At 39.3% G+C, this 17,158-nt stretch overlaps 2 protein-coding genes across 3 annotated transcripts in view; one reads left to right on the top strand and one right to left on the bottom strand.

Moving 5' to 3' along the window:
- Positions 1 to 6,282, top strand: part of GLDC (glycine decarboxylase) — a 118,805-nt gene extending 112,523 nt beyond the window's left edge. Inside the window, exons 23-25 of the mRNA XM_001371698.4 lie at positions 144 to 316; positions 1,720 to 1,800; positions 5,592 to 6,282. Coding sequence (XP_001371735.2) covers positions 144 to 316; positions 1,720 to 1,800; positions 5,592 to 5,735 — 398 coding nt within the window. The 3' untranslated portion in view covers positions 5,736 to 6,282. The remainder of the gene's footprint in view (positions 1 to 143; positions 317 to 1,719; positions 1,801 to 5,591) is intronic.
- Positions 6,283 to 14,318: 8,036 nt separating this feature from the next.
- Positions 14,319 to 17,158, bottom strand: part of UHRF2 (ubiquitin like with PHD and ring finger domains 2) — a 172,329-nt gene continuing 169,489 nt past the window's right edge. For both annotated transcript variants that reach the window (XM_001365386.5, XM_007499557.3), the window contains exon 16: positions 14,319 to 15,421. In XM_001365386.5, the coding sequence (XP_001365423.2) occupies positions 15,275 to 15,421 (147 nt within the window). In that variant the 3' untranslated portion in view covers positions 14,319 to 15,274. The remainder of the gene's footprint in view (positions 15,422 to 17,158) is intronic.

The raw sequence follows: 17,158 nt of genomic DNA on the forward strand, positions 1-17,158 counted from the left end.
TGTTATTATTAGCATCCTTCAAATGGGGGGGAAAACACAAAGAAGAAATGCATTTCTGAAGTGGAAATTATCTCAGAGATGAGAGTCCAGTTCCCTTGTTGAACAAGACCTAGAGATGTTCCTTTACTTGCTTCTGTTTCTAGGATTCCATGCTCCCACCATGTCCTGGCCAGTAGCTGGGACACTTATGATTGAGCCCACAGAGTCTGAAGATAAGGCTGAGCTGGACAGGTTTTGTGATGCCATGATCAGTATCCGACAAGAAATTGCTGATATAGAGGAAGGTCGCATGGACTCAAGGGTTAACCCACTGAAGGTAAGTTAGTATTAGGTCCATCTACCCCACCACATTGTCAAGGAGACAACATGTTAGAGTGGATAGAGAACTGGACTTGAGGTCAAGACCTGGACGGGGAGCTTGACTAGATACTTATCAAAGGTATTATCATTCATATTTGATGAATGGGGAAGCAAGACTAGGAAGATGATGCAAATTGTCCAAGGTCATCCAGGTAAAAAAAGAATAAAGGAAATCATAGAATCATATAAGAAGAGTTGGAAGGGATCTTAGAAATCATCTAGTCCAACTTTCTTTTACCAGATGAGGAAACTGAGGCTTAAAGAGACAAAGGGATTTGCCTAAGGTCGTACAAGCACCAGGTATAAAGCAAGAATTCAAACCCCTAGGTCTTTTGCCTTCAGATCCAAGGCTCTTTTTCCCCATACAATGACTGCCTTTAGAAACATGGTTATGTTTTCCAAGGCAGAATTTTGCAGCCCAATGGAGGATTTATTTCTCTTATCTTTCTCAATACTTTTGATGGTAAAGTGATTATTTTTAAAAATGGGAATCAAAGAATTTTGTAGCAGTGCTGGTTTGTGATACTTTATAGTGTGAAACAAAAGGGGGAATAAGGATAATTAGTATTCCTTGGTGTATTTATTAGCATCCTTCAGTATAATCTGTATACTCTAGGATGATTTTGAAAAAACTTATATAGACTTATGTGAACTGATGCAAAGCAAAGTAGGCATAACCAGAAGAACAGTATACAAAGTAACAGGAATATATCTATTTAAACTCTTACCTTCCATCCTAGAATCAATCCTGTGTATTGGTTCTAAGGTGGAAGAATGGTCAGGGCTAGGCAATAAATGTTTAGTGGCTTTCCCAGGGTCACAAAGACAGGAAGTGTCTGAGGACAGATTTCAACCCTGGTCCTCCCATCTTTAATTCTGACCCTCAATTTACTGAGCTGCCTAGTTTCTCCAACAACAATATTTTTTGATTAATAACTGTGAGCAACCTAGTTATTCTCAGCAATACAGTGATCCAAAATAATGCCCAGAGATTTATGAAGAAAAATGTCATCTCTCTTCAGAGAAAGAATTGATGGAGTCTGAATGTAGACCAAAACATAATATATTTCACTTTCCTTGTTGTTGTTTTTTTTTGTTTGTTTGTTTGTTTGAGATCTCTTCCACAAAATGACTAATATGGAAAAATGGTTTATATGATTGCACACATAAAATCCATACCAATTTGCTTACCATCTCAGGGAAGAGAGAAGAAGGGTAGAAAGGGAATTTGGAACTCAAATTTAAAAAAAGTGAATATTAAAAAATGGTTTATACATGTAATTGGGGAAAAATAAAATATCATTATATAAAAAGGAAGTAATTGCTCTTTTTTCTTTCTTTCTTGTGTCCTGCTATCAGATGTCTCCGCACTCCTTGACTTGTATTACGTCCTCAAACTGGGATCGGCCTTACTCCAGAGAGGTAGCAGCTTTCCCACTAGTGAGTAATTCTTAAAAAAATTTTTTTTTCAATAAATAAAAAATTGTTTTTCTTACCCTCTATCTCCCTACACCATCCCTCCTTCTAAAGAAATAATAACAAAAAAACATTATGATAGATATGCATATGGTCAAGTAAAACAAATTCTCCCACGGGCCATGTTCAAAGATATGTGGCTCATTGAGGATCCTCAGTCTGTCATCTGTCTGTCCAATTTTAATAATCACTTGAAAAAATATTCTGCCTCACAGATGAGATGAAAATGAAAATGATTGAGCTTAAACTGATAGCATCAAATCCCCACTATCCATAGCCATATGAAATAATATTTAAATCACTAATTGGAGAAATGCTAATCAAACCAGTTCTGAGGCTCTGCCTCACACCCATTACATCGACAAAGTTGATAAAAAGGGAAAATTGACAAATCTTGGTGGGGCTCTGGGGAACCCAGAACACTAATGGTGGAGCTGAGAATTGGTCTAACTCCTCTAGAAAGCAATTTGGAACTATGTTTCTAAAGTCCCTAAAATGAGCATTTGACCCAGTAATACCACCACTAGGTCTATATCCCAAAGAGTTAAAAGAGGAAAAGGACCTGCATATACCAAAATAAGTCTAGTAAGTAATTCCTTAGTGTTGAGGATATGGATGGGAGCCAGTCTGGAAATATACTGCATGCGATCAGTTATTGAAGGGATCTTAGAGATCACAGGATCATAGACTAGAGGTAGAAGGAAGTTTGGGGGCCATCCAGTCCAATCTCCACATTTATAGTTGAGGAAACTGATGCCAAGAGAGAGGAAGGCAGTTGGCCAAGGTCATCATGTAGGCAGTAAGTAAATGACAAAGTCAAGATTCAAACCCACCCAGTTCTTCCCATTCCAAACCCAGCTCTCTTTACGTTGTATCACACTCATCTGCTTTTCTAATTTCTTAATTAGAACAAAAAATACTTGTATCTATGGGGAAATATGGACCATAATGAATGAGTCTTCAATTGGGAGGGACTTTTTTTTTTTTAAACCCTTACCTTCCGTCTTGGAGTCAATACTGTATATTGACTCCAAGGCAGAAGAGTGGTAAGGGCTAGGCAATGGGGGTCAAGTGACTTGCCCAGGGTTACACAACTTGGGAGGGACTTTTGAAGATGTTGGAACAATGCTTTTAGAGAGGGCTTGAGCAGCGATGGATAGTAGTAGTATGTCAGAAGTAAATGAAACTGGAGGAAAACAATCATCACAAATGCCAAAATGGGCTTTGGCCAAAGTTAGGATCCCTAATTTTTATTTATTTCTCAGAAAAAAAAATAATTATACCCTCTATGAACAATTATGTAGTAAACCCTTCAGAAATTAGCGGCTTTGAGTTTTGTCTAGACTAGAAATTAGGTAAAGCATGAGCCTACTACTATCTCCCTAGAGATCCAGAGGCAGCTAGGTGTCCCAGTGAGCAGAGTACTTAATAGCAGTGCAACCTGGGTAAGTTCCCTCAAAACTGTTTGCTTCAGCTTCCTCCTATATAAAATGAACTGGAGAAGAAAATGGCAAAGCACTGCATTATCTTTGCTACGAAAGCCCCAAATTGGGTCATGGAGACTCAGATTTGACTGAACAATAAGAAATCTTGAGCCATGATGATGTTTTCTGAAGAGGAGAGTGATAAGGAGCTTGATGTGTCACATACCTCATTTGACTTAAGGTTATAAAGACCCCAGGAAGTGACATGGCCAGACATTTTCTAGTTTATTACTGGGAAGATGGCTCAAGGCAGAGCAACAGAGCAATTCTTAGTTATTCCAAATTTGAATTTGTCAGGGGCTCTAAGGGCTTTCTACATTTTTCATTACTTTTTAGTCTGTTGTCCTTGCAAACAGGTAATGGTTATGATTAGTTTATTCTAGTTAGAGGACATGATGAATCATGGATTATAATTTACTTTTGTTTGTTTGCTTTTAAACCCTACTTTCTATCTTAGAATCAATACTATGTATTGACTTAAAGGTGGATGATCAGTAAGGGTAAGGCAATGGGGGTTAAGTGACTTGTCCAGGGTCACACAGCTAGGAAGTCTCTGAAGGCAGATTTGAACCCAGGACTTCCCATCTCTAGGCTTGGCTCTCAATCTACCAAGTCACGTAGTTGCTCCTCTTCCATTTGTTTTTAACAAAATTCACTGTTGAACCCTTTGGCAGACCTTTAAGGAGGTAGCTAGGAGGTGTAGCACTGGGAAGAACTGGATTCAAATCTTGCCTCTGACATGTGTAAGCCAAGGGAAATCTTCACCTCTCTGTCGTAAAGATGCCAATTTACTTTAGGAGAAGGGAGTTCCCTCATTTAAGAACTCTACCAATAAGACCACAGGTCCTTCCAACCAAGGACTAGGAATAGGCTTGGTAGGAAGCCACCCACAGTCACCCTAGACCCAACATGCAGAGTAGCATACCAAGAGGCACTTTAAAAAGTGGACTTTGAAATGCTGGAAATATCTGTTCTCCATGGGACCCAGGTATTGATTTCAAAGCCCTGGCTAGACATTAAATCAGAAACTTAATATACTTTCTGGGAGAAAAGTATGCTAGATTTGGGTTTAAATCCTAGCTATATTATCTGTGTGACTGTGCAAATCATTTAATTTTTCTGGGCCTTAGTTCCTTAGCAGAAAAATAAGGGGGTTGGATTAGCTCACGAAGGTCCTTAGCAGCTTTATAATTTATGATCACATTATAGTGAAATTTGGTTCTGCGGGTTGTCATTCCTAGTACACTTTGGTTGTTCAAGCAACTATTAAATCAGGATCATAGGCATCCACCAAAAGCATTTTTTCATTTGGTGAGAAACAGAAAACTTTCCATTATTTCTTTTTCCGTCTTTTAATTAAAAATTTACCAAGTCTTCCTTTGAATGAAGGTGAGGTATAGCGGAGAGATCACTGGGATTCCAAGGTCATGAGTTTAAGTCTTAGACCTCCTTCAACCTCCATTTCCTGAGGGGGATGGGTCTAGGCGCCCCCCCCCCCCCCCCCATACCTTTCAACACTGGGATCCTGGGAGTAAGATTGATTTTGAATATCCAGAATGAAAAGTATCTACCCTGGATGTACTTTCCTCTCCAGTCCTTCTTCCTATTCATTTGATGGATATAGAATGTGTAGGCTCATCCCCACAGGCAGAGAATAATCTTCAGACAGAGCTGGGCTCTGTTGGATTGTAATTTTCCAGTGTTTCCCAATGAATGGCAACTGTAGAGCAGATGCCTCTTTAACGCGTCTGCCTCAGAATCCTCACTTGTAAAATGGGGACAACACGGACCTTCCCGGTTCGTTGTGAGGATAAAATGAGACTATTTGTAGAGCGAGTTGTAATCCTTAAAATATTCGATGTTAGCTATTATTATCATAATACTTTTCCAGTCACTTTATTGCTGATTCTCTCCTCTCCATGCTTGAAAAGCCCATCCTGCGGGCTGATTTGTGATTTCTCACACACCTCTCCAAGCCTTTGCCCCGGCTGTTCCCCACAAGTGGAATGTCCCAACGACTCGCTTTTCAGCAATCTCTGGTTTCCTTCCAAACCGCTGCCTGCAGGAGACCTCGCTTGGTCTTCACACTGCTAGAAGCTTCCGCTCTGGAGTGATCTTTCATCCACTCTGTGCCCCGCGTACCTGATGATTTGCATGTTTTCTCCATCATTTGCCTCCCTTTATTGACTTTCTTTGTCTGCCCTCTGCTTGGTGCGGTGCCCGGCTCAGTAAGTGCATACTAAATGCTTGTTGATTGATTGTCCATTGCAGCCCTTCGTGAAGCCAGAGAGCAAGTTCTGGCCCACCATTGCCCGGATCGATGACATCTACGGGGACCAGCACCTAGTGTGCACCTGCCCGCCAATGGAAGTTTACGAGTCTCCGTTTTCTGAACAAAAGAGGGCTTCATCCTAGGCCCGGCGCCCAAGCTTTCTGGTGACTTGAATCGATGCCTCTCGCTGCAGCGTTTGTCCAGCCAGATGTGGTTTTGTTCTTTGTCTCCCTCCCCAGGCTCAAGTAGGGGATTTATATATTGTACATATTTTTATAATCTCCGTCAAGGTAAATGTAAATACAATCAGGGAAGCAGGTGGAAGTTACTTGTTTAAAAACTGACATGTTTCTACGCTTCTATTTGATGTTGAAATTCCCCTGATGTGTGAGTGTGTGTGCATGTGTGAGTGTGACTACAGAGATTGGGTCTGATATGCACTAGGGTCTTTCAGTGTTATAATTTTCCAGGCTTCTTGGTGGCTCTGGGGAAACAGATAGATACTTGTCTGTTTCCAATAAGGCCTTAGTGGCTTGTAGCCACTTGAGAGAAATCCCAGGGCAAATGTTTACATTTTGTATAAATAGAAGCCATTTTGGGGGTTACTAATTTGATTTCTGGTAGTGTTTTACTCTGATCCGTGTTTTTTTATCCCCCTTCATTAATATTGCAATAAAAAACTTCACAGTTTTAAGCGTACCTTTATTCTGGGTGGTGTGGACCCCAGCCGGCGCTTCTGCTCTCTGGTGATATTTACGCCCCTGGGAGAGGAACCATTGACACTTAATTCCGTTAGAGAGGGAACCTGGCTACCAAAAATAAATAACCCCTTCGGTGCCATCTTGGATCCGCCTTCAGATGATTTCTTTGCCTGGGTCTCTCGCTGTGAAGGCTCCTTCTGACCCTTCAGAGTGCACAAGACTAGTTTGCCGCAGCTCCTCTTGAATTCTGGGAGCTGGGCAGGGTGGGTGCCCCGCCCCCTCTTCCTGCACCATCTGGCTGGTTCCAGCCACCTTCTGACTGGCCTTACTTCCGGTGGTGCAGCGGAGAGGCCTCTGACTCTGCCCGAGTCCAGCCTCAGGCATCAGCTGGGTGACTCATGGCAGTCCACCTGCCCTGTTTGCCTTTTCTTTAAGATGAGCTGGAGCAGGAAGTGGCAAACCGGTCCATTGCTGGCTCTCAGAAAACCCTGAATCCGATCACGGAGGGCGGGACACAACCGAACGAGGTAGTCCCGCTGCCGTCTCTCCATCGACTTTTTTTTTTTTATCGTGTCTAGCGGCCGGCATGCCCTTTTCCCATCAGGCCGAGCTTCCCGAGAGCAGGGCCTCTCCGGCGGCCCAGCGCAGGCGGTTCACAAAGTGCCTCTGACTGCCTATCACCCAATCCAGCCTAAGGATTGTGGAGGGTTTTGTGCTTTTCCCCTTCATTATACACACTGTAGGGGTGCATAGAGCGCTTGAAAAGTGCTCTTATTTCAGTTAAGTGAAAGAACAGAGAACTCGGGTAATGCAGTGCTCCCTTCTCATGATCTTCGGATTCATTTGAACCCAGAAATCCTACCAACAGACTGTCTCTGAGGCTACTGAGCAAGAAGGATCTTCGCTCACAGCCCGCCTTCCCCTAAATGCAGTCTCATTCCCAGAGCTGGGAGATTAATCATCTATGAAGCACCTACTATGTGTCGAGCAAGCCCTGGGGATACCGAGAGGCAGAAGACAGTGCTGGCCTTTAACGAGCTAACCATGTCATGACAATCTACAAACAAGGGGTTTGCTGCTGCTCCTCATGCGTCCTGGGAGCTGGGCGGTGTGGGTAGGAGGGGGATGGGTTATGAAGGACTTGGAAGGCCAAGCAGGGAATCTTGGAGTTGCTTCTGGAGGCCGGAGGAAGCATAGTATGGCCATTCTCTGTGGGTACCTGAGGTAGGACGGAGGAGTGGTTTGTGAGTAGCCGAGGAACTGAGTGGTCAGCGTGTTTGAGGGAGGGTCAGTATGTCTACTGAAGTCCCCTTCGAGGAGAGAATTCAGAGCCAGGTAGTGAACCTATCAAAGAAGGAAAGGGAATATCCCAGTAGGGGTCCCCAAACTTTTTACACTGTCCCTCAGACCATTGGAGGGCTGAATTAAAAAAAAAAAACAACAACTCTGAACAAATCTGTATACAGCTGTCTGGGATAGCAGAGGCTGCAGCGCTGGCTGTGTCACCCCTTGCACAGACCCATCACCCCCACCACTATACGGGCAGCAGTATACACAGTGAAGAATCCCCTCCCCCAGATTGCCGCTCACCATGCTGACGTCTTCCATTGTGCAGTCCATAATCCTTTGCGGTGCCTTGTTCTTGTTCAGTTAACTCCCAGAACAAGGAGCCACACAAAGGATTCCATCACCGAAAGTAGTACTGTATGTGAGTGATGCCTGCGCTTTGCGGTGCCACCACATACTGTGCTCTCTCAATGACCAATGAAAGAGGTGCCCCTTCCGGAAGTGGGTGGGGGCCGGATACATGGCCTCAGGGCCCTCAATTTGGGGACCCCTGTTCTAGAGGCTCTATAAACAGCAGCTCTCTGCCTTTTGATTAGGTGGTAGATGGGACCAACATAATATCAAAGATAAAGTACTAATGGAAGGAGAATCAGGAAGGGGCAAAAGAGAGTAAAGGGTATTCTGTCTCTCTTGCCTTGACTAGTGAGTTGATACAAACCAAATCAGCAATTGATCATTCTTATTTTTATGATTTTTTTATGCTGTTTGTGATGGAGAATTGAATTATTCAGCTAGTCGTCTACTCCTTGAATGTTTTTCTAGTTATCTAAATGATCTTTTCACCACAAAAGTCATGTATGGAAGTGAATTTTTCAGTCATTATTTTCATTATATGAGCAGTAAAGGACATCGCCTCGACCCATTCTCATGCAATATGAAAGCCATCAGTCAACGCATGGCATCTGATGTCCCAGCAGGGCTCCACCCATAGCTCCCACTACTTCCACTCTCGAATGTTCTTCTTATGCTTTGTAAGTGAGGCATTCAGAACTGCCCATCAGGATTCAATGTCAAGTTGCTAAAATCTGATGAAACCTGTAGAGAGCCATGAAATTTGTATGAACTTTGCATTTTGGCTTTATTGGCTAATGAAATAAGTACACGTGGGCACTGGGGGTATCTTCCGTAAGCCGGAGGTTCTACATCTACTCAAGCCTTCCAATATGTTTATAATTTCTCTAGTCCGAAAATAGTTCAGCAAGAAGAACTGCACTAGAGCATTTCCCCAATCAGTGAAAGGCAAAAGGTTCCCACAGGTACACATACTACCTGTGAAGGAAGCGTGGAATTCAACTCATCCCTCCATTGTTAGAGGACTTCTAATGCCTTTTGGTGAAGTCACCACACCGCACTCATTAGGCTTCCTCTTCCCAGCATGGCTCTTCTGTTGGGCTGGCACCAGAGATTTTATAGTGATTCAGCCTGTTAGGGTTAAAGCCTTCCCCTCTAAGGGTAGCCTTGCAAAAAAGTAGGCAAAACTACTAGACTGTCCTAGGAGAAAATTAGGTCTTCCCTTTCTCCATTGCCATATCTGGGACTTCAGTTACAGATATCTAGGATTTGGATAATCTGACCCTCTCCAAAATCCTATTTCTCAAATTCTGATCCTCAGGTCTTTGTCTTTTGAAATGTAATGGCCAAAATAATACAGGGAGGGTTCAGGAATGTTGGTCATCCTGGAAAGAAATATTCCAATTTTCCTCAAGTGTTTCTGTTGCTGAGAACTTGATCCTGATGGCAACTCATGGCTGTTAATGGTGAAAGAGGAATGAGATGCAGATTCTTTCTTTGCAAGGCTGAGTTACTTAAAACAAGTTTGGCACTCTGGGTGGAAAAAAAAGGAAAATTTACTTGCATTGAAGAAAACACTTTACTGAACATGTACTACTACATAAGTATCAACATTCCCCAAATAGATTATCTGGATGTTTTTACTGGTTAAAAGACCATTTAAAATACATTCCAAAGACAATGAGGAAAATACTTTCCATGGAAGGAGAGACAGTTGGGTTGACTATTAGAACAGAAACTGGCAAGTAGGCAGCCCACTAAGAAGATGGTATGTGGTGGCTGGCCACGGGAATGGATTGCTATTGATGCTTTTTGCCATTTTGTCTCAACTAAGCTTTCCTCATCGTCCCTTATTTATAAAATAGCTCATTTGCAGGATGAGTTTTTTAAAGCACGGGATTTCTGTTTGGAGAGAAAAGAATAAAAAAAAAGACAATTCCAAGGTAAAGAATTACAGATTGTACTTAAGGGAGTCCACAACATTGTATTATTTTCAAGAAATCGGATATTCAAGGGCCAATGCTACATCAGTTCTAGGTTCAATACAGTGGAAAGGGATCAAAACAAAAACACGCAAGCAATCAGAATCTTTCAGTCAAGTTATTTTTATGGGAAAGTTGGTCAGGTTCATTTTACTTGGAATAAACCATATTTCTCCCGGCAAAAAGCTAGTTTCAGTGGGCAAAGGGAGATAATTCTAGGAGTACACCATCGACCATGTAAACATCCTAGTTTGGACAACTAAATATGGTGAAGTTTGATAGAAGACCACATTAATTGAAAGCTACTTGCCTAACCTCAGCCTAGGAAAGACAAACACCACGATACCAAAGCTATGTCTGATCATTAGTGTGTATGTGTGCTGGATTGCAGAATGTTGCTTTGTAAGATTGTAAAGTTTCTCTCGGAGTATAGCAGTTAGATACTTGGCTTTAGAATTATTAATCTAATTCATTTTTTGACTCCAAATTGAGAAAATAAAGTAGAGATCTGGTAGAAAGAAAATATTTTAAATTTAGAAATCTCTTCTAAAATCTTAATAGAGAAATGTGTGGTAGGGGTAGGAAGTGGTGACTGGCACCAGACTACTTTGTAAATCTATCGGTGACACAGAGTAAATTAGAAGGGGTTCAGTGTGAAGTGCAATGAACAGATGATAAACCTAGTCTATACTACTCTGCTGGCATTAGACAATGAATTAAAGCCACACATATCAGCACAAGGTCAAAAGCTGATCAGAGATAAATAGGTATGACTTTCATGTAGCAAATCTGTCTCTTACACTATTCTGAAGTTCCTCAAGGGCCAAGTCCTTTGTAGGTCCTCATGAAGAAAGCAGGTAGGTAGGTAGGAAAGATCCAATAAATTAAATGAATTTTTAAGGAATTTTTCCTACTGTGGTTAGGAAATCACAAGAACAAGTGAATCCATTGTGAGGGGCCAATTGATCAATAGGTAGTACATTGTCTTGGGCCAGTACTAAATAATTAGATTGTCAGGATTATTTTGTCTTTTAAGTATCCCTTTTATGAATAATGAAAATTACTTTCTAAAAGTGTATAAAAAGGTCACCAAACTGAGTGTTAGAGCTGAAATGGACATTAATACTCTCACATTATGTAATTTCATTTTAATGTTTTATACAATTCTAATTTCACATAATTTTCATTTCATAGTTACTGCTAGGCCAAGGAATTTAGGAAGGAAACTACAAAATTCAGCTGAAACAATCATGAAAGTTAATACCTAATTCTTCTCTAACAGTACAATAGGTCAAGTAGGTCTTAATTAGAGATCTTGAGTTATTTCTAAACTAGAAGTTCTTAACTTGGGACATATGAACTTAATAAAACATAATAAAAAGTTTTTTTTTAAATAACTGTACTCAGTACAATTCTTTTTGTAATCCATGAATTTTACTTATATATTCAGAAGTCCACATGGGGGGAATAAATAACAGGAATAAATGTAAAGTCTAGTATAGGTTAGTCTAGTGTAGCCTCAGGTTTATGCTACATGAAGATTAATCAAAGGATAGTTTTTATCTGGGAGAAGAGTGAATTTGGATGTAAGATGATAGGCCTCTTCAAGAGGTGCTTGGCTTCAGCAAGCGGAAGTAGGAACTATGGTTGGAAGTTTTGGAGGGGCAGTTTTGGCTTAAAATCAAGAAAAACTTCCTAATAATTAGAATTGTGAAAAAACAGAATGGGTTGGGTTGGAAGGTTCCCCTTTCATTAGAGATTGTCAAGCAAAGGCTAGATTGGACTACTTGCTAGAAATATAAAGTGGCTTCTTTTTTCGGATGTGGGCTGGACTATGGTCTTTGAGGTCCCTTTCCAGCTCTGAGGCTGTGCTTTGTAGCACAAAATAAAGGAGAATAACTTATAAACTAAAGTGCTTATATAAATGTTAGGCATTATTACCTATGAAATTAAGTTCCAAATTCAATGTTTCTTTTCAAATTTCACAATGCCACGTGAATGTTTTAAAACACCAGGGAATGATGCTGTTGTTTTTTTCTTCAAAACTACAATTTCCAGCCGGATGCAGGGAACACTTGGGGTTCTTAACAACCATTTAACATTCTGTTGTATAATGACACACATTTACAGCCTTTCATATTTTTTAAAAAACATACTTTAATGATGTGCTATGTCTTTTCTCTGGTTTGGAACCAACGTTATTTTTATCATGATGTTTTGAGTGAACATACTTCAAGTGGGTCTGTGACCTCATTGATTTAATTCTTCCAATGATGGCAAAAAGCTCAAGATAGAGCCTTGGGGATATACACTTACAGAAACTGAACTTGCAATGGATGACAATCCAAATAAGCAGAACAATTAGGAAAATAGGCATATGGGCTGATAATTATTGAGGTTCTTTGGATTGTTTTTTATTTTTTTTTTTGAGAAATAAGATCTGAAACATTCTCCCCCTCCCCCCATTTTTAGCATCATCCCCTTCTTCATATGCCTTAATGCCCTCAAAATTGTGTTGCCTCCAGGATGGACCTTCTTCGTATATACTTTATTTTAGTTCAGTTGATTATCCCATCCATTTTTTCTCCAATGTCATTTCCACTTCTACTTCCTCAAGAAGCATATTTAGACAGTGATATTGAGTCCAAATCTGTTGTCTCCATTATCCTTTTATAATGAAAAGAAATTGAAATAAAACTGCAGATTTTTCTCATCTTTCATTTTGTTGTCTTTGTAGTGTTATCCTTAAATGCCCTTGGGGAAACTTTGCTTACTTAGGTATTTTCTCTTGCCAAGCTTTCTTTGAATTTATTTTTCCTTTTACCGTTTCTTGCTATTTTAGAAGCAAAATTGTTTATCATCTTCCATCTTCCTTTTCTGGAAGATGTTACAAATGAGTTTGATCTAAACTTGTGCTATCATCTTTCATTGACAAATAATTAAAAAAAAAGCATTTTGAATATATGTCAACAAGACAAATATATTGCCTTCTCAGCCTGATTAATTTTTGGAAATTCTTGTCATGATTTTTGTGCACAATTCTAGGCTATCTGGTTTCCCAAGTATCAAAATGTTGAAATGCTTAAAAATGGTGCAATAACCTAAAGCTTTGCGAGACAGTTTCTTCTAGGTTTCTTACTTCTCATTCATAGTCTTCATCATATAAATAAAAAAGGGTACAACAAATACTAATCATTTTTGGGACATTTATGAAGCTACAGAAAAAAATCAATATCATTTTCTGATCATTTCATTCCAACTCAAGTTTATCCATACTTAAATTTTTCTGTTATGAGGATGACAAAAAAAGGTGAATCAGTTTTCTGTGCTTCTTTCTTAAAAAAGGCATGGAAAAATCACTGAATTTACTGCTTGATATTTTAATAACAGTTTGTAAAAACTAAAAATATTGGCACTCTGCTTATGACACAGGTCATTGGAACAGATGATTAATTAAGGACTTCACTACTCTGCCCTATCAGTAATAATATTTCTGTTGATAAAAAAATTAAAAAATACATATATATATTTTAAAAAACCCTTACCTTGCATCTTGGAATCAATACTGTGGTAAGGGCTAGGCAATGGGGGTTAAGTGACTTGCCCAGGATCACACAGCTAGGAAGTGTCTGAGGATCAAATTTGAACCCAGGACCTCCCATCGCTAGGCCTGGCTTTCAATCCACTGAGCCACCCAACTGACCCCGATAATATTTTATCTTTAAAATATCATGTCTTTTCTCTAAGCAGTTAGACCAAGTGGAGATGTTTTAAAGAAAAAGCTCTATTATCTAGTGCACAGGAATACTGGAAAAGTAAAATGTACCTTATTTGGAATAAATAACCAAGAATTAGTTTTCTACATCCCTCCAACCCTTTCCCACCCTCAAATTAAAACTTATTTACCTAGACTGCAAGGAAAGAGCCACAATGTAGCCCATTATAAACTGGAGATGTTTATAGTAAGCTATTGTTAGATGTATTAAGATCTGTGCTGCTTCTTTTTTTTTTAAATGTGTGTGTGTGTGTAAAACAAAAACAAAAAAAATGGATCTTGAATGTTCCAGTGTTTTAAAGATTTGAAGTCTGGCTTAAGATAAGAACTGTGAAAAAGATAGGCCTGATGACTGTATTTTGGGGGAATACTGGAGATTTTCTTATAACCTTTATGAAGTAGGGGGAGAATAATTTACTGCCCCTCCAAAAATCAATTTTAATGAATTAACCACTAGACAACCATTAATTGCAAATAGCTCAGTTCTCAACAAAAATTTAAATCTAGTTTTGTACAAAATATCTATTCCATAAAAATTCCTCAGAAAACAAGCTACTGAAGTGATTACTTCTTAAAATTCATGATGTAATAAGCAAAGATGTACAACTCAAGGCAACAAAAATAATGACCTTTTTTTGAATCATAAAATATTTAATAAGGTATACTTTGGAGGAATATACTGTATATAAAATTTAAGATCACAATATGAAGCAATTTCAACCCTCTCCAAGCTAGTACTGTAATGCGCTCTAGATGTATTGCCACTGATAACAAGACCTATTGAAAGCATACATTTTTAGCTAACACAAAAGTGGCTTGTTCAATGAAACTGTTTTTACACAATGAGAGTGTTTTGGATACCTCTTTTAAGTGCAAAAAACACAGATCACATTACACTAATGTAGCAACAATGCATCCATATTGTTTTCATTAGTCATTAGTAGTCAACTTGCATAAGATACAAGAAAAAAGCACAAAGCTCACGAAAAGAGACAAAAATCAGCCTGCTCTTGCAAAACAAAAATTAAAAAACATCATAATGGAAGAAAAGATGATTTAAAAAAAGGATTATGCACACCATATAATCTGTTCATCCAACTGAACTGCCTTAAGTGCTGCTAATTTTTTTTTCTGCTTAATTAAATTACATGGACCACGCAAAACTAATATCCAGGAGGCAGCAGTAGGTAGCTAAAATTTTGGTTGACCAATTAGTTGTTTAAACAAATTCCCCAAATCCCTTTCCTCTGTCCTGAGGTAGTTGCAAAATAAAACAAATCATAAGTTGTGCATTAACTAAACTGACCAGTTAGGGTTGAGGCCTCCATTTTCATTCTGTTTAATACTAGTTGTGAATAAGTAACAACTGGGCCCTACCTTTTGGTGTTGATAGACAATTGATAAATGGATTTCTTACTACATAAAAAAAAGATGGTGGCAATGTGGGTAAGAGGGTTAGCGGCTTCAGAATGTGAAAATCTGCTGAGTCCCATTAAGTTTATTGGTCCAAAGTTATCTTTTTTCCCCAGTGATAGAATTCTCCTTTATTGTCTTTAAAGCCACAGGAGGGGCAGAAGGTGGACATGTCATCGTCCTTTGCTATAGCCAGGGAAGAACTGGTCAAGTAATGTCTGCAGGATCTTGTTGGGAACCATAGTATAGTCTCTTCCAAGGTCATGACGACAAGCAGGACAGGTGAAAACTTCAGCTCGAAAGGAGCGCTGTAAGCAACTCTAAGACAAATCAAACAGAAAAACAATTTGAAGCCAGAGAAAGTATATCCATGATTTACTACATAATTTTCCAGTAATTATTGGAAGCCTTTATTGAATCCCTCACACCAGATGTAAGTGATTTTTTCCTCTTAATTTCTTACAGTATTTGCCCAAATCTTACTCTCCTATGAATCATAGCTATCTATGTACTTGTCTTATTGCAATTATATTTATTGTGAACTCTTTTAGAACAAAGCCAATGTTTTCAGATGATCAGATTACAGATTTAGACTAGAAGGGATTTTAAAGGTCATTGAGTCTAATCCCTTATTTTTTAAAAATATTATTTTACTTTCCCCCCAATTACATGTAAGAAATTTTTGACAATCATTTTCAAAACATTTGAATTCCCTATTCTCTCCCCCTTCCCCCCACTCTGAGAAAATAAGTAATTTGATTTGGTTATACATGTGCAATCATATGTATTCGTCATTTTATGGAAGATAACTCAAATAAAAAGAAAGAAAGTGAAAAATAGCATGGTTTGATCTTCATTCAGACTCTATCAGAAGGTGGCTGGCTTTTTCAGCAAGGGTATGGAATAATTTTGGATCACTGTATTGATGAGAATAGCTAATTCCCAGTTGTTTTATCACACACCAATGCTGTTACTGTATATAATGTTCTCTTGGATCTGTTTAATTCACTTACATCGGTTTGTGTTAAGTCTTTAAAGGTTTTTCTGAAATCCTCTTGCTCATCATTTCTTAAGGTACAGTAATATCCTATACCATGACTTGTTCAGCCATTCCCTAATAGATGGGCATCTCCTTAACAGAGAGACAGAAGCAGAGAGACAGACAGACAGAGAGACAGACAGAGACAGAGAGAGATACAGAGACACAGAGAGACAGACAGAGACAGAGAGTGTGTATGTGTGGGGATGGATTTCTTTAGGATACAGACCTACTAGTGGTATTTCTGGGTTAAAAGGTATGTTCAAATTAATAACCCTTTAGACACAGTTCCAAATTACTCTCCAGGAATCAACTCCCTAATATAAAAAATTCTCTAAATTATCTGTCTAGTCTAAGAAAGGCAGTGTGGTGTAGTGGATAGAATTGGTCTTGAAGCCAAGAAGAGACCAAGTCTTGCTTTTGACACAAACTGGCAAAATGCCACACTTAGGTTCAGAGAAGGCACTAACCTGTCTTGAGTTTCTTTATGCAAAAGTCCCCTATCCCAATGAAGTTACAGATCCAGGCCTTATCCTATCCTCAGTGCCTCTCCTGCTGCCTTGTATATGATAGGGATTTGATGCTGAATTTAAATCAGTTGTATTGTTAAACATAAAGGTGGAAGGCTATAAAGGAAATGGTGTTTTAAATTTGGCCACAGAAGTCTCATAGAGCATGGAATAATGCAGACATGATATAAGCTTGAAGGACTGACCACTCTAGATATTTTTCTCAGTCATCTGTAACTTTTATTTATTCCCCTTCATACTGTGCTGATTGTTTTGAACTTTCTCTGCAATGTACCAGACCCCTTTTTACCCTGGATGCTCATTCTTATTCCTGGACTTCACAATTTGCATCCTCAAGGCTAGTCATCTCTTTCTAGGCTACACGCACATCTCCCTTACCCTTAGAGTCCTCTGATCTACCTGTCCATGCTATTCCCTCATAACTTTCCTTCCTTTTGTGCCTAAACTCCTTGAGAATACTGACTACAATAGATGCCTTTGCTTCCTTT

The sequence above is a fragment of the Monodelphis domestica genome, chromosome 7, assembly GCF_027887165.1.
Source record: "Monodelphis domestica isolate mMonDom1 chromosome 7, mMonDom1.pri, whole genome shotgun sequence".
NCBI lineage: Eukaryota > Metazoa > Chordata > Mammalia > Didelphimorphia > Didelphidae > Monodelphis > Monodelphis domestica.